We start from the raw sequence: 24,111 nt of genomic DNA, 5'->3' as shown, positions 1-24,111 counted from the left end.
AAAAAACTAGCAACAACAAATGTTGGCGAGGGTGTGGAGAAAAAGGAACTCTCCTGCTCTGTTGGTGGGAGTGCAAACTGGTCCAACCACTATGGAGAGCTGTGTGGAGATTTCTGGACCTACAAAACATAGAGCTTCCATATGATCCAGCAATTCCACTCCCAGGTATTTACCCAAATGACGCAGAAACATCAATTCCAAAGAGCACCTGCACCCCTATGTTTATAGCAGCACTGTTTACATTAGCTAAGCTTTGGAAACAACCCAAATGCCCAAAAATAGATGACTGAATCAAGAAGATGCGGTATATATACACCATGTAATATTATTCAGCATTCAAAAAAGATAACCACATGCAATTTGCAGCAACATGTATGGCACTGGAAGGGATCATGCTCAGCGAAATAAGCCAGAAAGAAAAAAGAAAAAATACCGGATGGTTTCACTCATAGTAGGAATCCAGAAAACTTAAATAAGGGACCAGGAAAATGAATAACCATAAGAAAGTAAAAATCAAAATTAACAAACAATTATGAATCAGAGACACTCTATGGGGGGTGGTGGATGGGGATGGGAGCGATTGGGGTCAAAATAAGGGGGTCACAATTGTATGGGGTATATAATAATGAAATTTATAATTTAAAAAAATTGCTCAAATGTACATGGAACCACAAAGACCCCAAACGGCCAAAACAACCCTGACAAAAATGAGGATGCATGGTGGAGGCAGCACATTGCAGACTCCAGTCCTTACAAGAAAGCTCTAATTCTTAAAGCAGCATGGCACTGGGACAAAAACAGTCAGGCCGACACTGGAATATAACAAGGGCCCAGGAACCCACCCTCATCAGGAGGGACAGTGACTCTACGACAGAGACGACAGACCAGGCACTGGAGCAGGGAAATGAGGAGTTGGTGCTGGGAGAAGCAGACAGACACACGCAGCAGAGTGAAACAGGTCCTGCCTCACCCCTACAGAAGAGTAAACTCAAGCAGATAAATGCCTGTTTCCATGTGTGACATCACCATCGTCATGCAGCAAACCTAAGTATATGTCACCATGAGAAGAAACCCTAAAATACTATTTCCTAAAGATTAAAAGCAAATTATCTCAACAAAAGGACAATTCTAATGTAAGTGCAGGGACAGGGGCTGGGGTGGAAAAGAACCACAGGAGACACAATTTCAGAGACGAGTAGTTTCTCTTCCCAAAGGGCTGGTGACCCCCCGTGGTCACTCACTTCCACTGGCCGTCCATTGTCTTTCCACCCCATTCCCCCTCCCTGGGCTCCCTCCTGCCTCTCTCCATGTCTCTTCCCTCTGCCAGGCCTTCCCGCATCCCCCTCATGACCATCCCCAGGACCTCTCCGTGAAGGGCACACTGGGGGTGACGGGCAACGTTCAGCTGTCTAGACAGGGAGTCAGGGCAATGTCACGACTGATGGTGCCCACCATGGTTGACCCGACAGGTGGGGAATGGAACCTGGACATGAGGATTTGTCTATTCACGTCCATAGAGGCGTGAGCCAGACACAACATCATATCTACACACCGAGTGTGATAATTACTCGCTGAGATGCACTGAAGGACGCTCCAATTAACACAGTCAAGTAAACACACTTTCCCTCTGGAGGAAGGTCCCTGAGGACTGGAATCTGGACAGCATCCAACAACAGGATGCCAGCTCCAGAGCTCAAATAGCCCAGCCCTGAGGCCCTGCTCTGTACATGAGGCGGCGCAGGACGAGGTGGAACATCCTGTGAGTGCTCAGAGGCTCCCCATGAGCCCCGACCATGGAGTGAGAGTCCGGGTCGCCCTCTGTCTGTGCCATGGGGACAACCTCAGGAGAGAGACTCGACAAGGCAGTAGGAACTCCCCTCCCCCAGACTGCAGGTATCTGCCCCCAGCCGTTTGCAGGGGAGAATACACTCACACTTGGAATTTTTCAGATTCCAGCTCCATTTTAGACTTTAGAATGTGCCACAGTTACTCTATTCACTTTAAATAATGACAAGGCTGATGGGGCCCAAGTCATCATATCCCACTGCCCTGTCAGCCTGGGCATTATTCCCACCAATGTATTGCAAATATTTTATATTACTACATTCCAAAAATTCTTCCGTCACCAGACCTGCCCGTCCATCACCCCCACGGAGGGAGGAGAGGGTGAGATTGAGGAGGGAGGAGAGAGGGCAGGGCTGCCCCATGTCCAGATGTCCCTACTCACACTCAGGCCTGGGGGGAGGAACAAACCTGCACCCAGGGGACCCATGTCCCTGGGACCGGCAGGGAAAGCCACATGCACAGACCTTCCGGTTCAGCCCCGGAGCATCCTAATTCCTGCATGAGTCTGATGGGGGAACACAGGGCCTGTCAGGACCCGGGGGTGGACGAGCCCATCCTGCAGGAGGGACGTGTGGGTGTGACCATGTGAAGAAGTAGCTACAGGAGAAACCACCTTAGCTCCTCCGGTAAACATGAGGCAGGACAATGACCGGGACGGGCAGTAGCGGTCTCCCTCTTAGCACATACAATGCAGGGGCGAGGGACAGTCAGTGTTCAGATGGCAACATGGGTGTGTGGGCCGCCCCACCTACTGCTGTGATGATGAACATGGTCACAAACCAGGAACAGACTTGGGACCATCAGTGTCCACATGCTCCCAAAATATGCACCTGGAGCTACAACTGGCATTTGATATGCTGGAACTTGGGAGCTGAGATCCACAGGCTAGATTTGGGGTGAGCTTGAACGTTCATTTTCCTTAGTCTTCTTGCAGGGTCTGCTCCTGGGAGGTATGCTAACCTGGAGCCTAGAGTTGGCAGAGGAGGGGCTGGGTTCAGAATTTCAGGGGTGCCCATGGACAGCACGTGGTGAGACAGGAGGAGACTGCTTAGGGAGCTGAGGTCAGTTGAACTCTCTGCCCTTCAGCATCTCCCACAGAAGGCGTGGACAGTGGCGGCACCTGCGGGTCACTGAAGCTGGAGAGGCCGAACAGAGCAGGAGCTGAGATTCCTGCCGGGGGGGGAGCACCGGCCAGGGCATGGAAAGAGGTCAGTGGGGAATGAGAGTGCTGGTCACCTGCAAAGAGACACTGCAGGTCCAGCACTGGTAGATGGTCCTGGCACTTTATTCCTCTAGACGTTCATGCAGTGATGGCTCCAGGGGGGATGAATCTCACAGCTGTAACAGAATTTGTCCTCCTGGGGTTCCCCAGCCAGGGGACCATGGGCTTCTTGCACCCGCTACTCTTCTCCCTGGTCTACCTGTGCGCCCTGCTGGGGAACGGGCTCATCGTCCTCATCACCACCCTGGACCGGCACCTCCACACCCCCATGTACTTCTTCCTGAGGAGTCTGTCCTTCTTGGACCTCTGCCTCATCTCAGCCACCGTCCCCAAGTCCATTGCCAACTCTCTGAGGCACAGCAGCTCCATCTCCTTCCCGGGCTGTGTCATCCAGGTCTTCGTGATGATTTTTTCAGCAGGTTCAGAGCTGACCCTGCTCACGGTGATGAGCGTTGATCGCTATGCTGCCATCTGCCACCCCCTGCACTATGAGGTTATCATGAGCAGGGACAGGTGTGTGCAGCTGACAGCTGTGTCCTGGCTGGCTGGGGGAATCATCTCTGTGATGAACACAGCTGGAACCTTCTCCTTGTCCTACTGTGGGTCCAGTGTGGTCCACCAGTTCTTTTGTGACATCCCCCAGCTATTGGCTATTTCCTGCTCAGGAAATTTGATGAACGAACTTGTTCCCATTCTCACTAGTGTGGTGTTAGGTATGTGCTATTTTGTTTTCATCATAATTTCCTATGTCCACATCTTCTCTGCTGTCAGGAAGATCCCATCCACAGAAGGGAAGGCCAAAGTCTACTCCACATGCCTTCCCCACCTGCTGGTTGTGGTGCTGTATCTCTCCACTGGGCTCTTTGATTACATGAAGCCGACCTCAGGGACCCCGTCCGTGTCTGACCTGGTCATTTCTATGTTCTACACGGTGGTGCCCCCCACTTTTAATCCCCTCATATACAGTCTGAGGAACCAAGCCTTGAAGACGGCTGTGGGGAGACTGATGAAGGGGAGACTCACCAAAATGTAATAGAGGAGAAGTGTTCATGACTCTTTTACAAGATATTTATTTTAAATTTTTCATCATTCTTTATATTCTTATAGTTATATTTAATTCCATTGTATAATTAAAAATATATGCTTATTTTTAAATTATATTTAAGATACTTCATATACTCCTATAGCTTAAATTTTGCTCTTTTTAGCACTGAGATGTTCTCTGGTATTCTGTGTGTAATGGAGTGATTGGACCTCAGTATCATTTTACTGTTCTCCATTCTGTGCTCCCTGCCAAGAGTGGCAATGGTTGGGCTTCATCTCAGTCGTCAGCAGAATTTCTCTCACGGGGCAGCATCTCAAGTCTCTATGGTGCTTCCCCTTTCATGTTGCTGATCAGGGATCACGGATAGGACGGAGTCCCCTTTACTTAGTGAGTGAGGCCTTCACAGAATAAATAAGGCCTTAGGATCTGCAGTAGAATCTGAATAGTCATGACCTTCTGTTGATAAGGACCACACCTGATGTGGTAGAGACTCTTCAGGAAGCTCTCGTGTGGGTGCTGACGGCATTTACCGTGGACACAAGAAATAAGAGAGTGAGTGAAAGCAGTTAATTTCACGTGCAGTATAATCGCTAAAAATTTACGAATATATAATGGGTATGTTTTTTTTTTTAAGAAACAATAAAGGAACTTAGGAAGCTATAATGGTAAAAACAAAATAATAGCCAGTGGACTGCACAATATTCTAATATTTCCAGAAATAGTTAAGGAATGGCACTCACAACATCACGCCACACTTTACACGTGTGTTTATCCACATTTATTTAATTACAAAGAACGCCTGGGAATTTGAGGGCAATATCTTTTTGGGCACATTATTATGGGGTCTCAGAGTGTTTGTGTTTCCATATGGAGTTGTTCAAATGAGAAAACTCACCAGATTTATATATCATAAATAATGCTATCAATTAGTGTAGATGTAAAGACATAAAGAATTTGAGGAAGGGCTTCCCCGGTGGCGCAGCAGTTGAGTGCTGGGTTGTGAAGCTGCCCGCAGCCTCTGCAGCGCTGGTTCGATCCCTGGCCGCCGGGTGAGGGTCCCACATGGCGCACAGACCTCTCCTGCTGCCTGCTGCTCCCCTCAGCATTGTGCTTCGGTCCTTTTGTCTGTTCTGCTCCCCGCTCTGGCTCTGATGAATTCTCTCACCCTCCGGTGCTTCTGACTGTACTTACTGCTTGTATTAATAAATAAATCTAAAAAAAAAGAATTTGAAGATTTAAACTTGGAAAGTGAAATGCCCAAGTGTGTGACAATTGTCTGGCCTCAGCTCTTGTCTACTGACAGCATTGACCCCTGCTTGCCCATTTGTGACGTCCAATATTTGAAAATTTCACACCAAAATATTTCATGATAAAATGTAGTTCCAACTGGATATCACACATTTAACTCATTCTCAGACATTCATATGCTAATCAGGCTGAGCTTGCCTTCATCCCAGGCAAGTCCAATGTGGGCACAATGTCACATTGGAGGCAGCCAGGAATTGTTAAAAGATGGCAAAAACTCGATATATAAACATCTAGGTTGACAACTTGCTACTGTTCTTTTAAATCACTGGCATTTTTATTTATCAATTGATAAATAACTTTCTTAATATTAATTCTTGATACTGTCATAGCTTACTCGTCAATCACAGTTATGGAATATAATAAGAATAGGTTATGGGATACAATGAGAATTCAAAACATGTATTGAATGAAGAAGCTGAATCAGACTATTATAAATTTATACTAAGACTATTCATACTAAGACATAAATTTATACTAAGACTATAGTAAGACTATTCTTTTTGTCACCTTTGTATAACAGAATTGAAAATTTTAAATTAATAAAACATTAACTGTCTCTAGGTTGTATGGCTTTAAACATTTAAGCACAATTAAATTTGTTGTGGACATATTAATACACACTAAAAACACTAAAGGTTCCACTGTAAAAACAAATGAAATCAATAAGCCACTTCAGTGTAGTTAGATTACAAAATCAACACACAAAAATCAATTGTCTTCTTATACCCAAAAATTGAACTAGAAGAGAAGTGAAGAAAACAATCCCACTTATAACCACGAGACTAAGTACCATGGAGTAGACACAACTAAGGAGGTGAAGATACAGGAAAAGTGTAAGGCATTGTTAAAAGAAATAGAAAAGACAAAGAAATGGAAAGATATTCCCTGCTGTGGGCTTGGAAGAATCAACATTACCAAATGCCCATCTGACCCAAAGCAGTTAGAGATTCAATGCAATCCCAATAAAGACTTCAGTGGCATTCTCCAAGGATATAAAACAAACATTACAAAAATGCATATGCAACAACCAAAAATCCTGACAAAAATGAGGACGCGTGACAGAAGCAGCACATTCCAGACTCCAGTTCATACACTAAAGCTCTAATACTTAAAGCAGCATGGCACTGGGACAAAAACAGATGCACAGACCTCTGGAATATAGAGGGCAGTCTGAGGAACCAAGCCATGAAGTCAGCTGTGGGGAGATTGATGAAGGGGAGACTTGGCAAAATGTAAGAGAGAAGTTGACGTCATGACTCCATTATGAGACACATATTGTAAGTTTTCACATTATATGCCTGGGCCGCACTGGGAGGCCCAGTGAGGCTCACGGGTCCCTGTGCCTGGTGGACACTGTGTCTGGAGCCCCACGTCACGGAGGTCACTGAGGTGTGCTCAGACACACAGGGGTTCCCCCTGCACCCCAACAGGAAGCCTAGCGGGTGAACACAGCACAGCCCCGGTATGGGGTGTTGTGCATAGGGTGAAGCTCTGTCTGGGCAAGCGTGGCCAGCCTTGCATGGGCCCCCGAGGTCATCAGGGTGCACGGGAGTTCCCCTCGCACCCCCGCCTCAAGCCCCCCCTGGACCTTTGTTGCCTCTCCCTGAGCAGTGTCACCCAGGCTGTAGGAAACCTGTACTGGGAGGTGCCTCCCTGCTCCATAGAGTCTGTTTCTTTGGGGCTGTGCTGAGCGCCCCTTTTATTCATGCTGTGGCATGGCTGAGACATGGCTCAATGTATAGAAAAAAAAAAACCTGTGTCTAAGTGACCAAAATATCATTTTCATTAAGTATTTTTAGGCAATATGGCTGTTTAGCACGATAAATCTCTTCATGTAATAACATTTCTGGACTCTTAGGGACTTAGAGAACCATGTCTCAAGAAAAGGTAATATATTGAACATTAACATAGTTTCTTAGCTAATTTTAAGAAAATAGCTAAAAATCATGAAATATTTTCATTAAATAAAAGAAGTATGATACATCATCTAAATGAAACTGTAACTTATCAAATGGAGGAAGGTATTTGCAAATTATATATTTGATAAGACATAATTTCCAAAAATATTAACAACTTATAAACCCTGTAGCAAAGTCTCAACAATCACACTGAATATCAGGCAGACGATCTGAACAGACATGGCCACAGACCCTTGAGAAAGTGCTTGACATCACTCATCCCCAGGGAACACAGTCAAATCACAAGGCAACAACGGCCTGTCATGTAGGAGTCAGGGGAAGTGTGGAGAAGGGAGCGCCTGGGCACTGCTAGTGAGGGTACAGATCAGGGCCCTCATGAGGAAAGCTGTGGAGGTTTCTTTTAAAAATTAGGAACATAAATGTTTTATGACCCAGTAATTCCACTCTACAGATACACGCATATTGGACAATAAAGAGACACAAACCCCCATGTCAGTGCAACAAACAAATGAAATAAATAGTAGAAAAATCCACAAAAAAAGAGAGCTTTTCTTTGAAAGATAAGATAGGCAAGCCCTTAGTGAGACCAGGGGGAAAAAGACAGGAGCTGAATAACATAAAAAATAATAGAGGGATTGCAACTGTTACTGCACAAATAAAAAAGAGAATAATGGCTGATTATGAACAATTTCCTATCATGTAACCTGGCAGGAATGCCTGAGTCCCTGAAGCATGTTTAGTGCCAACATTGAATAAAGGAAAAATGGATCAGACAAGCCAATTAAGAGACTATGTGATTGAAGCACTAGTTAGAAAGTTCCCCAAGAGGAATGAAAACCAAGTACATTTAAGCGAAACAGTTCTCAAAATGATGGAGGTGGCAGCAGAAAGCAGCCTTGGAGACACCGGGATTTGCAAGTGGTGGCAGGGGGGCGATTATCCATAATAGAGGTCTTCATTGGAAAAAAGACTCTATCTTGAAGCCCTTGGTTGCATCTCAAGATATTTTACAAAATTCAAATGAGCAGCTTTATATTAAAATGGTATAATAATGGGTGGAAGTCCTTTCTGGAAAATCCGACTCCTTTAAAAACGAGTATTCAAGACTTTTCAAATCCTCTGCATCCCTTTCCCAAGGAAGCTCAGCTGCGCACCATATCTGCCCATGACACAGACTCCCCTGCCATCGTCCCACCTCCAATGATGAACAAAGAAACTGGTGTTGCACAGGGAGTGTGTGAAGCTTCTGATTTGAAAGCAAAGGGAAAACTAACTTGATATTAACTGACAGAAGAAACCCAGTGGAAACAATGTGTTGCAGTGAACAGAAGAAAAAGGCTTAGAAAAGTGTTTTCATATTCCTTGTCACTTTGAAGTGGGGAATTTAGCTTTTCCCTGTTGAGTTGTATGAGATCCTTATACATTATATATTAATCATTTATCAAATATATGGTTTGAGATGTACGAGATCCTTATTCATTATATATTAATCATTTATCAAATATATGGTTTGCAAACTTTTCTCCCACTCCCTGGATGCCTTCACATTCTGCTGATGCTACTCCCTTTGCCCTGCAGAAACTTTGCACTTTCATGGAGCCTGGCGTAATCCTTTTCTTTCTTGTGGATTGTGCTTTTGGTAGCACTTTCCAACGATCATTCCCGACACCAATGTAAATAATGCTTTCCCGTGTTTTGCTAGTATTGTTACAATTCCACCTCTTATGTTTTGTGTTTAATTCATTTGTGCTGACTATTATGTACAGTTTGAAATTAGAGTACATTTTTTTCTATTGATTGTGGATGTTGTGTTGTGCAACACCACACTAATGAAGACACGGGAGTCGTGGAGCAGGCTGCACAAGGCAGGATGCTGCTGAGAGTAAGATCCTGGCTGTTTTTATTGATAGAACAATCATAGAGCATCAGCTATGTGCATTAGGAGGACAGGGAGAGAAGGATGGGTGAAACTCAGGAATGTTATCTAGGGCTTGGGGGACATGAGTCTGCTGACCATGTTATCACCTTGATGACCAAGTGTTGTCATTGAAAGTAGATCCCAGCCCCTCCCACCCCGGGCACGGTCCTAATCTTATCAACTGATCAGCTTCAGGGGCCCCTTTTCATACATCGGTCCTTGCCCCCCGGAGTGTTCCCAATCATACCTCATGATGCATGAGTTGGGGGTAAGTTCATGCATCCGTCCTCAACCCCCTGGACATTCCCAGTCATACCTCTTGATGCACACAATTCCCAGAGTGATCAAGCTTCCTGCACTTGATTGATCAGAAAGAAACCTTGTAAGGTTTGGCTCATATGACTATGACTGGACAGTGCTGACCTTTGTATAGGGCTTCATCATTATTAGTACTAAGAAGATCAGAGGGGATGTCTTGAACCGGGAGGTAACAGATGCGGAGTCAGAAATGATGTTAAGTGACTGTGAAGAAAATGAAGAAAGAGCCAAAACAGCAGCTGCTAGTTCAGCACGTGGGGCTGAAGGGGAAGGCACAATGCAGGCACTCGGCCCCGGGGCAGCAGCCTGGGCGCCAGACCATGACTCGGCAGCCTGGGGTGGAGGCGCTGTCCACAAGGGTTGAGAGAACCTGGGGATGGGAGAACTGACCATAACATTGAAGGAATGACGAGGGAGAAGCTTTGGGGATTTAACACATTTATTGGGTGGGGTAGAAGAGAAGAATGATCCAACATAATCCTGGACAACAATCTGAAATTTCTGTGACTGAGCGAAGAGCCATTCTGTGTGCTGCTCGCAGAGGCCCTTGTTAATAGAGCCGGGATCACGGGACCATGGGTTGCTTGCACAGTCCCCAAGTCCATTGCCAACTCTCTGAGGCACAGCAGCTCCATCTCCTTCCCGGACTGTGTACTCCAGGTCTTCATGATGGTTATGTCAGCAGTTACAGAGATGCACCTGCTCAAAGTGATGAGCCTTGACCACTATGCTGCCATCTGCCACCCCCTGCACTATGAGATCATTATGAGCAGGGACAGGTGTGTGCAGCTGACAGCTGTGTCCTGGCTGGGTGGGGGTCTCCATGCTGTGATGAACACAGCTGGAACCTTCTCCTTGTCCTACTGTGGGTCCAACATGTTCCACCAGATCTTCTGTGACATCCCCCAGTTATTGCCTATTTCCTGCTCAGGAAATTTGATAAGCAAATTAGTTCCCATTCTCATTAGTGTGGTCTGGAGTATCTGCTGTCTTATTTTCATCATCATTTCCTATGTCCACATCTTCTCTGCTGTCAGGAAGATCCCATCCACAGATGGGAAGGCCAAGGCCTACTCCACCTGCCTTTCCCACCTGCTGGTTGTGGTCCTGTTTATCTCCACTGGATGCTTTGCTTATCTGAAGCCGACCTCAGGGACCCTGTCCACGTCTGACCTGGTCATTTCTATGTTCTACACGATGGTGCCCCTGACCTTTAATCCTGTCATATACAGTCTGAGGAACCAAGCCTTGAAGATGGCTGTGGGGAGACTGATCAATGGCCAGTACTCCAAGATGTGAGATATCGAAATCTAAAATTATAACCTCTCATTAATTCAGCTTTTCCCCCTCATGCTTAACATGTTATTCATAAAGAATAAATTTCTTTAATTAGGATTATTCCTTTGTCCCAAATTCATATTCTCATATTCTTCAATAAACCTCTATTTCCTAAAATTTCCTGAAATCCTTTGCCAACCACCTCCCTGTGTTCTGTTCATAAACTGAATCCAGCTCATGGTTAAAAACATGAATTTTCTATGGAAGGAATATTCTGGAACTCACATATCATGAACCTTTACATGAAATGAGCAGTGTAAATGGGGGTCTGTTCTTGGGAGCACAAGGTCATGGGACCCCAGTCCTTGGCACTCAGTCCCCACAGCCTGTTTGTGTCCCCATTGGGAGGGTCCTGTCTCTGTGGAGGGGAGGGGAGCACAGTTTAGTGTTGGACCCCCATCCCTCACAATTCCTAATGGGGTGTATTCCTTTATGAGAAGTTCCTGTTCCTGCTCAAAGGATAAAGGAAACCACACTTGACTTTGCCAGAGGTGGAAGGATGGAACCTTCCTTGGTTAGTCAGAATCTATGAATTAAACCTGGAATTGATGGAATATCAATGTCTATGATGCCTGTTTTGATGCCAATGTGACTGTACCCCCTCAATGTGGTGTTTCCCAAAGTAAAGTTATTTGAATTATTTTTGAAGAACTACATTTTTACTTAAAAATTTTTAATTTTTAATTTGTTATTGTGTTTAGGTTCCTTTAGTTTTCCATATTGTATCTTGATCCTATACTATTTCTTCTCAATTTTCTTATAGATTACACTTAAGTTCACTTTTTTATACTTGGGAACTATGTTTTTATTTTTTTTTATTATGTAAAACATCATGCAAACTAAAGCCTGGCGGTATATGCTGATTTTTTTTTTTTAATCCTACACATCTGCACTGCACCTACGGAGGTTCTTACAATGTTCCCTAACACTGAGAATGTGAGCTGGGTTGACGTTCCTCCTCCCCGGAGCTGGTCACTGTGTCTCCAAACTCTCCTGACAGATAAGCACATATTGTCCATGAAACTATTTATGATAATAAAATATAGTTAATCACAAGACATGACTCGTCCATTCAAATTTCGGAATAAAACCTGAGTTAGAAAATCACTCACAGTAATATTCGTTCAGTGATAGCATGAGAGCACAGTCCCCATCCCTTGGGATATGACATCATTCCCTGGTCAGATTCCTCTTAATTTTCTATTTCTCCTTTGAACAAATGCAGTGAGTGTCTGTTGAGAAGGGATCTTTACCATGAGTGTTTCATCACACTGTCACATTAATTTGTTATTTGTTCTTATAAAAGGAGGACACACATTTACACTTTCTACTGTTTTCACTGTTTACTGTGGGTCACTTTTCACTCCTCCACCTGCAAAAGTGTCCACTCAGAAGCTACTAAGTGCCTTGCAGTGCCCGCCCTGTCCATCCACACTCCTATCTCTTCCCCATTCCCTCTCCCTGTTCCCTCTGATAATGAGCTAAGCTTTGCACTCAGTCCAACATTTCCTTTTGCTGTTTGCCACTATATTTTCTCAGTTATTGGCCTTTTTATATTATAATCCACAGATGGGTGAGGCCAGCCAATATCTTTCACTTTTTGACTCATTTCACTAGCATAAGCACCTCAAGGTCCACCTTTGGTCCCTAAGGGCACTAGTCCACCTTTTTAATAGTTGTGTAGTATTCAATTGTGTGTGGGCCCCCATTATTTATTATTCACTCCACTGTGCATAGCAATTGGGTTGGGGCCATGGCAAGCAACAGTGGTCAGTGCTGCTGTGAACACAGGTGTACATGGTGCATCAGAGAGTATGCACATCTGGGACAAATACCTGCAGAGGTTGGTCCAACCTGTGGTGGTTCTGTTTTCATTGTCTGAAGACATCTCCAAGCTGTTTTACCAGCAAAGTTGAGAGGCCCTTTCTCTCTCTCCTCACCTCCTTGCTGTGTCCAGTCTCCAGCTTGGTCCCTTCTCACAGGTGACAATATATTACAGTTTGGATTACTATTTTCCTTATAATTAGCACAGTTGAACAATTTGGAATGGATTAAAATCTGCATTGACGAGGGCTTAAAATACCAGAAAGCACACCTTGGTGCTGCCCACTGCACATCACCCCACAGATGAACTTGGGGACACACGCCAAGGACCAGGGAACAAGGACATGTAGGTACAAGTGCCCCCCCCACACTAGAGAGCATCTGTGCCTCAGAAAAGCCATCCCCAAAATGGGCCCCTGCGTTGGGAGAAAATTGTGCACATCACACACCTGACTAGGCGAGTGTCCAAAGTACACATAACCTACAAAACCAGCACAGAAAGAGACACCCCAATCCAACGGGGCCTCAGACCCCCAGAGGCATTTTCTAGGAGAAACGCTCAGTGGCCCTGCAGAGTCATTTGCAGATTTTATTCAGGGTCTAAACCTTCCCTGCCCCAGAGCTTGTCTCCATGTCTGAAGTGACGTGAACGTGCTTCCACGAAGGCACAGGTGTTGGTGGGCGCGACTTTCAATCTCTCACCTCCTCTGTGCTTCTTTATCATTTTATCATGTGAGTATAATCGATCTGGAATTAGTTCTGTCTGGTTATTTCCTGCGGCTCTGACGGTGGCAAACTGGTCCTTTCCATCCCGCCCGCCCGCTGCCCCCTGTCCCCACTGGGCCTCCGGGGGACGCGCCCCTGAGTTGTCTCTGAGCCGCACCCGCGGGCGCCTGGGCTGGACCCTGTGCGCCGGGACCTCGGGAGGGGCGGACATACCCTCGTGGGCCGAGACGCGACAGTCTGCGCCACACGGGTTCCCTGAGACCCTGCGAGCAGCGCCTCAATCCTGCCTCACAGGCGGGACTGTCCCCGTGAAGGCGACGTCCACGGAGTCAGCAGCAAGTCAGACTTGCAGGCTCCGGAGGGGCCGGCGGGATGTGGGGACAGCGAGAGGTGTCGGGACCCCAGCAACTCGTGCTTCCGGGATGCGGTTCTGCCGTTTTTGCTCCCGTCCAGGCCAACAAACTGACAATCTGCTGTACTCAGGTTTCCCTGTAACTCTTACATATCCTCATTTCCAGATAGACTTTTCTCTTAACATTATTGCTTTGCCAGAAACTTATTTTCTCATATTTTTCCTTAAAGTTTGTTCTGTAAGTTAATACAGCCTTTCACAAAACCCTTCCCCAAGTGAATCTCATAGCCTGAAATCTACGCCATGTTAAAAAACTGTGATGAAGGGCCTCCCCTGGTGGCGCAGCGGTTGAGCGCTGGGCTGGGAAGCTGCCCGTGGCCTCTGCAGTGCCAGTTCCATTGCAGGCTGCTCCCCGGCCACCGGAGGAGGGTCCCACATGGTGCACAGACCTCTCCTGCCGCCCGCTGCTCCCCTCAGCAGTGTACTTCAGTCCTTCTGCCTGCTCTGCTCCCCGCTCTGGCTCTGGTGAATTCTCTCACCCTCCTGCGCTTCTGACTGTACCCAGTGCTTGTATAAATAAATAAATAAACCTTTAATAAAAAACTGTGATAAAGTTTGCAAGAAGTCACACATTTCCGACTCAGAAAGAAGTCAGAACTCAGAGGTCACCAACAGTTACTAACAGTGACAAGATGCAAGTTATTTTCTCTTGGGAGAACCGGTCACAGGATCTGGGCACTCGGTTCCCACTCAGCATGTGTCTCCACTGAGGCCCGTCCTTCTGGTGAGCAGAGGGGACAGCTGAATGCATGCTCCCACCCTCACGATTCCTAATGGGGCATCTTCCTCTAAGAGACATTCATGTTTCTGCTCAATGTTTGCGTAGTAGCAACTACACTTGCCATGAATCTGCCTGAGGTGGGAGTTGGAAGGCGACCAGGGACTCGAAGTCTGGGGCTGAAATCTGTCATGGACGTGACTATTATTTTCTGTGACGTCTGACTTGAACCTATCACACTGTACTCCTGTGATGCAGTGTTCTTTTTTTAAAGTAGATGAATTATTTTTGAGTCAGTGCATTTCTACTTCAAAATTTAATGTTAAGACCTTTGATGTTGGGCCTCCCCGGTGGCGCAGCAGTTGATCACAGGGTTGCAAAGCTGCCCACAGCCTCTGTAGCACTGTTTCCATCCCCGGCTACTCCACAGCCACCTGAGGAGTGTCCCACATGGCGCGTAGACTTCTCCTGCCACCCGCTGCTCTCCTCAGCAGTGTACTTCAGTCCTTCTTCCTTCTCTGCTCCCCGCTCTGGCTCTGGTGAATTCTCTAACTCCCCTGCACTTCTGACTGTACCCAGTGCTTGCATAAATAAATAAATAAATAAATAAATAAATAAATAAATAAATCTTTACAAAAATAAAAAATAAAGATATTTGATGTGGTTGTGTTCATTTTCAGGTTCACTGAGTTTTCCAAATGTATCTTAATTCTTCTACCAGGTTTTCTACTTGACATTCTTTTAGATAACACTTACGTTCACTAATTTTCTACTTCAGGAACCTTGTTATCTTTTCATATGGTGTAAAACTTTATATGAAGTAAAACACTACAATATTTATGAATTTTTATTCTCCAGAATCTTCTGTGCTATAAACCCTGAGGCCTCATGACTGTTTACCCACTCTGAGAACATGAGCTGGGGGGATGCTCCTCGCTCAAGCATTTTCTCTGGAGCAGGTCACTGGTTCTCCAAATGCTCCTGAGGGATGATAACATACTCCCTCCAGAAAATACTTCTTTAAAAAAAATGTATGTTAATGACCAGACTGACTCCATTCAGATTTCAGAATAAAATGTATGTCAGGAAATCTCTCAAGTTAATAATCTTTCCAATGATAGACCTTGATCTTATGTTTCTCCTCCCGGGACTTCATCACTCTCTGCTCACGTCCTTTACATGCTTTCTGTCTTTCCTTTGAAGAAAACTCTAAACTCTGTTGAGAAGAGGATCTGACTTCAGGAGTGGGGTAACATGGGGTCATGTTAATTAACAATTGCCACTTAAAGGAAACACTCATTGTCACATCTCTGTTTTCTTATTGTGGGCTGTATCTCTGCCCCTCTGTGTGTGTGTGTCTCCCCTCACACTCCAGGGAACACCCACATGAATGCCCACTTGTTTCTACTCCTTATCCCCCTCCTGTCCCCAGTTCACTGGTAACAGTGAATTTATTCACTAGTGCAAACAGGTTTTGCTGTATTTTGTAATGTCAGTTTTCTGTATTTTCTTTTTTTTTAAAGATTGATTTATGCATACAAGAACTGGGGCACAGGGCAGAGTTGTGGGGGTGAGATGATTCATCAGAGACAGAGTGGAGAACAGAACAGGTGCACTGAGTGAAATACACTGATGAGGGGAGCAGCACACGAGGCAGGAGAGGTTTGCTTGCCACGTGGGATATCTCCCTGGCCAGGGATCGAACTCGTGCTACAGTGGCTGTGGCTAGCTTCATAGGTTGCATCTTAACCCCTTGGGCAACCAGGGATGCCTGGTTTTCTGTATTTTCTATCCCACAGATGAGTGAGACCAACTGTTATCTGTCTTTCACTATCTGTTTTTTTTTTTTTTTTACTTAACAAGATGACTTAAAGTTCTACTCACCTTGTCCCAAACGTATGCTTTGATTTTTTTAATCGCTGTGTACAATTCCACTGACTATGGACCCACAATTACTTTATTCACTCCTCTGTTGAAAGCCCTGGGGCTGGTTCTGCAATGGTGCATGGTGCTGTTGTGACACCAGTGCACATGAGTGTCTCTGTAGTGTAGAGTTTTCATATTCTGGGATAAAAACTTAGCAAAGGGATTGCTAGTTCCTATGGGATTCCCATTTTTATTTACTTAGGACATCTCCAAACCATATTCGTAGGGGCTTTACCTACTTACATTCCCACCAACAGAGGTGAGAGTTCCTTTCTCTCCACATCCACACAACATCAGTTGTGTTCAGTCTTTTTGATTGGCCCATTTTCATAGGGGTTGGTGACAAGTCATTGCAGTGTTAGTTTGTGTTTTTGTCCCCCTTATAATTAGAGCTACTGAACAATATTATTTGGATTAAAGATTTGGATGTGACAAAGCCATAAATACTTGAGGAACTGTGTCACCCTATTGCACATCCACCCCACAGATGAACTTGGGGACATATCTCCAAGGCCCCAAGGACAAGAGAAATGAGCATCCAGGATCAAATGTGCCACACCACACTAGAGAGTTCATAAACCACTATAAAAACAGGCCCCTGCACTAGGAGAAAATATGCGCACATAATGCATCTAACATGGGGCTGGTTTCCATTCATACAATGTATGTCACAGCCCAACAACAAAAAGCAGACACCCCAATCAAGAAGTGAGTAAGAAACCAACATAGACATTGCCAAGGAGTACACCCAATTTCCGGGCAGAGTTGTCGGCAGATGTTATTGGGGTTCTAAACCATGCCTGCTCCTGAACTTTGCCTGCATGTCATGACACTGGCTGACCTCGAATGTGTTTTGTTAACTCCCCAGAGATTAGCACATCTTCCATGGAATAGCTGTAGTCTAGTTCATAATTTTATAATTACATAATATAAACTAATAATGATGGATTAGTTCTGTCATACTGTTTCCTTGTGATTTTTGAGTGATACAAATTATAGTGATTTAATTCATCACATCTAATATATACTTTACAACGTTTTCATTTTATCTTCACAGATTGTACATGTACACCTGAGTCTGTTCCCTGATACAGCATGAAAGCTCTGTAAATATCTATTGAAGTCTCTAAAATTATCTTTGCATCTGTGAGAGATGACAACGAACCTACATGGCTTTGGATATTTGAAAAACAATTGGCATAGTTGGCAGGATATGACTCCTAGAGCAGACATACCAAGTGGCATCTACAAATGGAGTGAAAGACAACATCAGAGTTGCTGGAGACAGGTGGTGGCCAAAGTCCAAGAAGAGCTAAATATGCTGAAGGGGTACAGAAGGTGGACAAGGTCTGGGAGATGGAGAACAAGCCCTGGGAATCATCTCGGGCCTTGTGGGGAGGAGAAGAAAACCCTGTAAGGCACAGCCCACCATACCCCTGAGGCAGAAGACTTGTCAGGAAAAAAAAGGGGACCCCATCCATCATCTGGAGCTTCTTCAGTGACAAAGATGACACTTACTGACTTGCACAAACAATCCTGCCAGAAGGCGGAGAACTTTGGGACCTGGGGTTGGACAGAATCATTTGCCCACCACAGGAGATGAAGATCAAAGGATGGGCCTGTCGTCCTTGGTGGCTTAAAGCCAACTTATCTGCTGCCCGGCACTCCCAGGGCCACAGGGTGGCTGTGCCAGGCACTAGGGAGCAGTAAAAAAATCCTGAAGTGGTGGATTGGAGGGTATATGAGGTAAAGGTCAGGCTTTTCCCACCGTCCTGCCATTAGCCTCTGTGGCTGTCACCCAAAGTCTTGTACATGTGCATGTGAATGTGGACACCTGGGCCCAGAGAATTTTGGGTATGTGTGTATGTAAACCAAGAGATGAGGTGGTATAAGGGCAGCATCACTCTGAATTCCAAAGCATTTCACACAGTGAAGGCCACCCACAAAAGGCCTCTTACCATGTATTTGAAGACACAATGGTCATGACATCAAACCCCAGGAATCTCAAACCATGAAGAACTATACACAAGAACCACTCCAACTGCAATGGCCCCTCTACTTGTGAAGATAAAGGACAAACTCACCAGCAGTAGCGATTCAGATTCAAATAATACTTGTGATGCTGAGAATGGACCATCAAAATATAAACAAAAACACACACATGGTAAATTGTGATGACATGAACCATTTCTACTTCAGAAGATTGCTTTCTTCCCATTATTATTTAGTTATGTTGTATTTCTTTTTGTCTTCCCTCCCACTTTCCTTCCTCCTTTAGTTCCATCCTACTTTATTTCCCTTCCTCCTTCCCCAACCTCTTCACAACCGCCTCTGCAGGTTTCCCCGTGAGGGAGCACAGGGGATGAGGGTGACTTTGCAGTTCCCTGTGGATGTGGCTCTGATAACAGGGCCACACCTGGGTCCCCATGGCCACTCACTGGAGGCTGATGGAGCCTGAGGAGGGGGAAACACAGTCCTGCTTGTGGAGTCTCCTGTGACCCCCTGGCTGTGCTGATGACTCAGGAGGCTCATTACTGGGGACACCATTAAGAAGTCCACAGGGACAATGGACACCTGGTCCTCTCAGGGTGAGATCCCTGAAGAAGTGGACCTGGGGATGGTGTCAGGGCCTGGGGGGCAGTAGGAGAAGGAGATAGTGAGCCCTGCGGCCTGTCTGCTGGAGTCTGTGAGCCAGAGGCCTGGACACCAGACACTAGAGGCCAGCACAGCAGAGGGCAGCGGGTGACCGAAACATCAAGTGAGGTTTGCTTTTCCTTCTGTCTCTGTGAAGGCAAGAATTTTGTGGGAAGCAAACTTCTGGGACAGTGGGCACATCACGCCAGACTGAGGTGTCTGTCAAATAATTTTAAAAAGTAAGTTTTTTAAATCTTAAATTTTTAATTTACTGACATTTCATTTAACCCATACATCAAAGTGTTGGCATTTCAATATGAAATATTTATGTTATTGTGTTTGTTTCCAATGGTGACTTTGTTTCTTTATTGAGGTAACAATGTTTTACAACACAGTGTCACTTCAAAATGCATATTGTATTTCAGGAGAACAGTAGCTAGAATATTCATCTTATTAATGAAAACTAATAAATTATAAAGGTGGTTATAGCTCAGTTTCAGAATGCCATGTTGTTCTGGGATAATCTTAATTTAAGGTGTTCCACAGATTATTATCTTTCATGTATTTATTATTTTATAATATTCTGACCTAGGGTATATAGGGCAATTATTGTTTTATAACTAATTTTTTAACATTTAGCACTCTGAGTTGAAAGTATATAATGTTACATGAAATCACATTTAATGGAAGTATTTAGAGGGCAGTGGGAAAAATCTGAAAGGAAATTTAAAATACTGCTAATTGTTTAAAAAAGGGAAGGAACGCACCCTCATCCCTAAAATATTATGACAATAAAGGGAGTCAGAAATTCATGACTTTTTCTTGTTATAATTTTTTAATTTTTTTTTATTTTACTCTAACATTTTACAATACATATATTTTTTTTTATTTTGAAACTATATTTGCTTTCCCCCACCCCCTCAGGTTGAGTCCCCATAGAATTTCCTTTCCCAAGGCACAGTGCACCATCACCTCAGTCCCATTTGCTCCTCCCTCCCTCCCTCTGATCCCTCTCCCTCCTCCTCCCCTGCAGGGTGTCTCTGATTTATAATTGTCTGATTTTGCTTTGTTGTGTTTTTTTTTAAGAATTATTTATCTATTTATACAAGCACTGGGTACAGTCAGCAGTGCGGGAGGGTGAGAGAATTCACCAGATCCAGAGCAGAGAGCAGAACAGGCAGAAGGACCGAGGTACACTGCTGAGGGGAGCAGCGGGCGGCAGGAGAGGTCTGCGCACCATGTGGGACCCTCGTCGGCAGCCGGGGATCGAACCGGTGCTGCAGAGGCTGTGGGCAGCTTCACAGCCCAGCACTCAACTGCCGCACCACCCGGGAGGCCCACTTTGTTGTGTTTTGTACTGTTATTATTATTTTTTACACTGATGTCTTACTGTGTTGGATTACATTATTTTCATGCGTTGAATCATCCTTGTGTCCCTGGACTGAATCCCACTTGATCGTGGTGTACTATCCCTTTGATGCATTGCTGGATTCTGTTGGCAGGATTTTGTTGAGGAATTTTACATCAGTGTTCATTAGGGATATTGGCCTCTAATATTCTTTTTTTATGCTGTCTTTGTTTGGTTTTGGTATTAGTACAATGTCGGCTTCATAGAACATATTTGGTAGTATTCCTTCTTTGTCAATTTTTTGAAATAGTTTGTGTAGGATAGGCACTGATTCACTGCTGATCATTTGGTAGAATTCATTTGTGAAGCTGTCTGAGGCTGGGCTTTTGTCTTTGGGGAGTGCTTTGATTACTGCCTCAGAGACCATACTTGCTGACCTGTGCTTTTTCCCAGTGGTTCTCTGAGAAATGGAGGAGGGGCGGAGGGGAGCACCTCAACACAGGGACTCTTATTCAAGCTGGGTGCTCTGTCTGCCCCATGTTCAACGGGTGCTGTGCCCACAGCTATATGGATCCCGTGACCTGAATTCTGTGCTGTAGGTCTCCGTGGCAGGGCTATCAGATCCAAAATGCTGGCTGTCACTCTGCAGTGCCTGCTGCTATGGCACGTCCCTCATCCTGGATCCTGCGCCTAGCTCTCAGTTCCAGAATGGGGGTCTTGCTCCACACCTTATTTCCCTTCTTAGCCCCGTTTGCATGGCCCATCCTTTCTCAGAGCCTGAGTGTGTTTTTGGGATCCCTGGTTTCCAACTATCAGGATGTTGGTGATTTTGCTCTGGTCGCTAGGTGGCGCCAGAGATCTTTCTTTTCCAGTTTCCTTAGGTCTAGGGAACAGAGTGGGGGTGTCCTGGAAAACCTCAGCAGCGTGGGGGTGCCATGTCTTCCCTGTGGCCCACCGTCGTGGGGATCCCACACCCTGAATTTTGTGTCCCACTTCTCAGTTTCGAAGCTCTTAGATACAGGCCACGTGAGCAGGTGAAGCTCCACAGTTGCTGAAATAACCAGCACAAAGACCTGCAGGACACAGCCTGGGAAGGAGATGGAGCTGTTGTGCCTCAGAGAGTTGGCAATGGACTTGGGGACCATGGCTCTGATGAGGCAGAGGTCCGTGAGGGACAGACTCCTCAGGAAGAATTACATGATGGTGTGGAAGTGCCGGTCCAGGTGGTGATGAGGACGATGAGCCCGTTCCCCAGCAGGGCACACAGATAGACCAGAGAGAAGAGCAGCAGGTGCAAGAAGCCCATGGTCCCCTGGGTGGGGAACGCCAGGAGGACAAATACTGTCACGGCCATGAGATTGGTCACCCCTGGAGCCATCACTGCATGAAAGTCTAGAGGAATAAAACGCCAGGACCATCAGCCAGTGCGTGACTCAGGGTGTGTCTCTGCAGGTGACCAGCACTGTCCTTCCCCACTGACCTCTCTCCTTGCCCTGACCAGCGACCCCTGGCAGGGATCTCAGCTCCTGCTCTGCTCGGCCTCTCAAGCTTCAGTGACCCGCAGGTGCCGCCACTGTCCATGCCGCATGTGGGAGATGCTGAAGGGCAGAAAGTTCAACTGACCTCTCAGCCCCCTGAGCATTCTCCTCCTGTCTCACCACGTCCATTGCATGGGCACCCCTGAAACCCTGAGCCCGTCCCTCCTCTGTCATTCCCAGGCCCCAGTCTATGCACCTTTCAGGAGAAGGACCCCCAAGAGCCCTCAGGAACATGCACTGCCAAGGATGCCCCAAATCTAGCCTGTGGGGTCTCAGCCCCCAGTCCCTACAAAACACTGGCCAGTCGCAGCTCCAGGTGTGCATATTGGGACCAAGTGGACACTGATGGCCCCATTTGGTTCCTGGTCGGCATGCACGTCCTTCATCAGAGCAGTGGGTGGGGAGTCCCTGCCCCGTGTTGCTGTCGGATGACTTTCCGGCCCTTGCCACTGCTCGTATGTGCTGAGAGAGTGACCTCCCATCCTGTCCTCCTGGTCATTGTCCTGCCCCTCCCTCCCCCGAGGAGCTGAGGTGGTTTCTTCTGCAGCTACTTCCACGGGGCTCAGGTGCGGCCGCGGACAGGGCGTGAGGGACAGTCCACCCTATGGCAACAGCCACACGCTCGGGGCTCCCAAGCCCGGGACTCTTGCCTGGTCCCCGCCGACGCCCCGACAGACAGACCCGCTGTGGGGTCTGTGACTTCCCCTTCCTGCGTCCTGGCCTGACGCGTCCTCGCGTGCTGCTCAGTGGCCTCCCCGGGCCGCTGTCCTGTCCCCGTAGGCTTCTCGGCAGCCCCGGTAATGAGCCACCTGATCAGGCGTGTCAGAGGCCCAGGAGGCCACGCAGGCAGGACCTGGTCCCCCCTCAGCCCCATTTCCCCCGACCCCACGGGGACCAGGTGGCCCCAGTGTCAGAGCCAGGACGAGCCCATCCACAGGGAGCGGGAAAGCTGCCACCACCCTGGGGGACCCCTGGTCCTGGCGGGGGGACGGGGCATGGAGGCGGGAGGGGGAGGTAGGGATGGGAACCAAGATACCCCCATTAGCGAGCCGGGGAAGCACCTGGTCTTCTGACACGGGAATTATTTTATTCGAAAAGGCTGTTTGCCTCAGCGCCTGGAAAGGGAACAACATGTAAATGGGTGTGTCTGACGGAGGCTGGTGGTGACCTTACAATGGGGGTCAGGCCCATGGAGGCGCTCTCCGGCGTGTCCTCGCGGTGGGTTTGCCTCGGGCTCTGACATCGCAGAGTGGGGGACCCTCTCCCGGTGTGGTCTCCCCAAGTCCTCACAGGCCCCCCAGGTCAGGGTCATATACAACAAACGAGCTTGTGGCGGGCACTCTGGGGACCCTCCCATGCATGCGCTGGAGGGAAGGCGGAGGCAGCAGCCAGCGTGAGGGACCCGCCCTGACGAGCAATCCCAGAAGCTGCAGCCCCCAAAACTGACGGTGATTCTGGAGTTTCTTGCACACAATGAGGGGAGGCCCTCCCTCCCAGGGGCCTGTCAATGAAGTGGATGCCCCCGCCCCTCTGTTCTGGCTGGCGCACAGCCCCGCCAGGTATGCGGGTCCACTGGCCCCAGTCCCGTTCAGGCCCTGGTGTCCTGCACCTCAGGGACGCAGGTGATGCCCCGTCACATGGGCCCATGGGCTGTGGCTGGCAACACCCAGGGGTCCATGGTCATGGGCAGAGGACAGGGAGGGGTCAGCACGGGGGAACCCAGGGATCGAGATCAAATCCCCACGTCCCAGGGAGGTAGCCCGCGTGGGCAAAGCCCACAGCAATAGTCCGCAGACCAGGCTGGACAGCACCAGATGCTGGGCCAGACATGGCTGGGCTATCGAGAGTTCTCAAGGTGGCCAGACACCAGCGCCAGCTCCCAGAGAGCAGGCAGGTGAGCACCAGGCCCCGCGGGAGATGCCAGCGACACCAGTGTTCCAGCTCTTGGGGTGTTGGCGCCCACCACCTGCAAACAGCCAGCAGAGACCAGGCTGAGGCCCAAACGCTCTTTGCAGGAGATGCCAGAGACAGGGCCTGAGGGAGGTGCAGCAGCAGGGCCTCTGCGGAGTTGT

The 24,111-nt window shown here is 47.1% G+C and overlaps 1 protein-coding gene across 1 annotated transcript; it reads left to right on the top strand.

The window, feature by feature from the left end:
* Positions 1 to 3,227: 3,227 nt before the first annotated feature.
* On the top strand, positions 3,228 to 23,112 carry LOC311175192 (olfactory receptor 14A16-like; the record flags this gene model as incomplete). Its single annotated transcript, XM_084240106.1, has 3 exons — positions 3,228 to 3,780; positions 22,220 to 22,355; positions 22,938 to 23,112. 3 exons carry the CDS (start codon positions 3,228 to 3,230, stop codon positions 23,110 to 23,112), a joined length of 864 nt encoding a protein of 287 aa, XP_084096232.1.
* Between the last annotated feature and the right edge of the window lie 999 nt (positions 23,113 to 24,111).

The sequence above is a fragment of the Talpa europaea genome, assembly GCF_964194135.1.
Source record: "Talpa europaea genome assembly, chromosome: 8".
NCBI lineage: Eukaryota > Metazoa > Chordata > Mammalia > Eulipotyphla > Talpidae > Talpa > Talpa europaea.
Note: the sequence above shows the minus strand (reverse complement) of the source record. Positions and strands in the feature narration are given on the sequence as shown.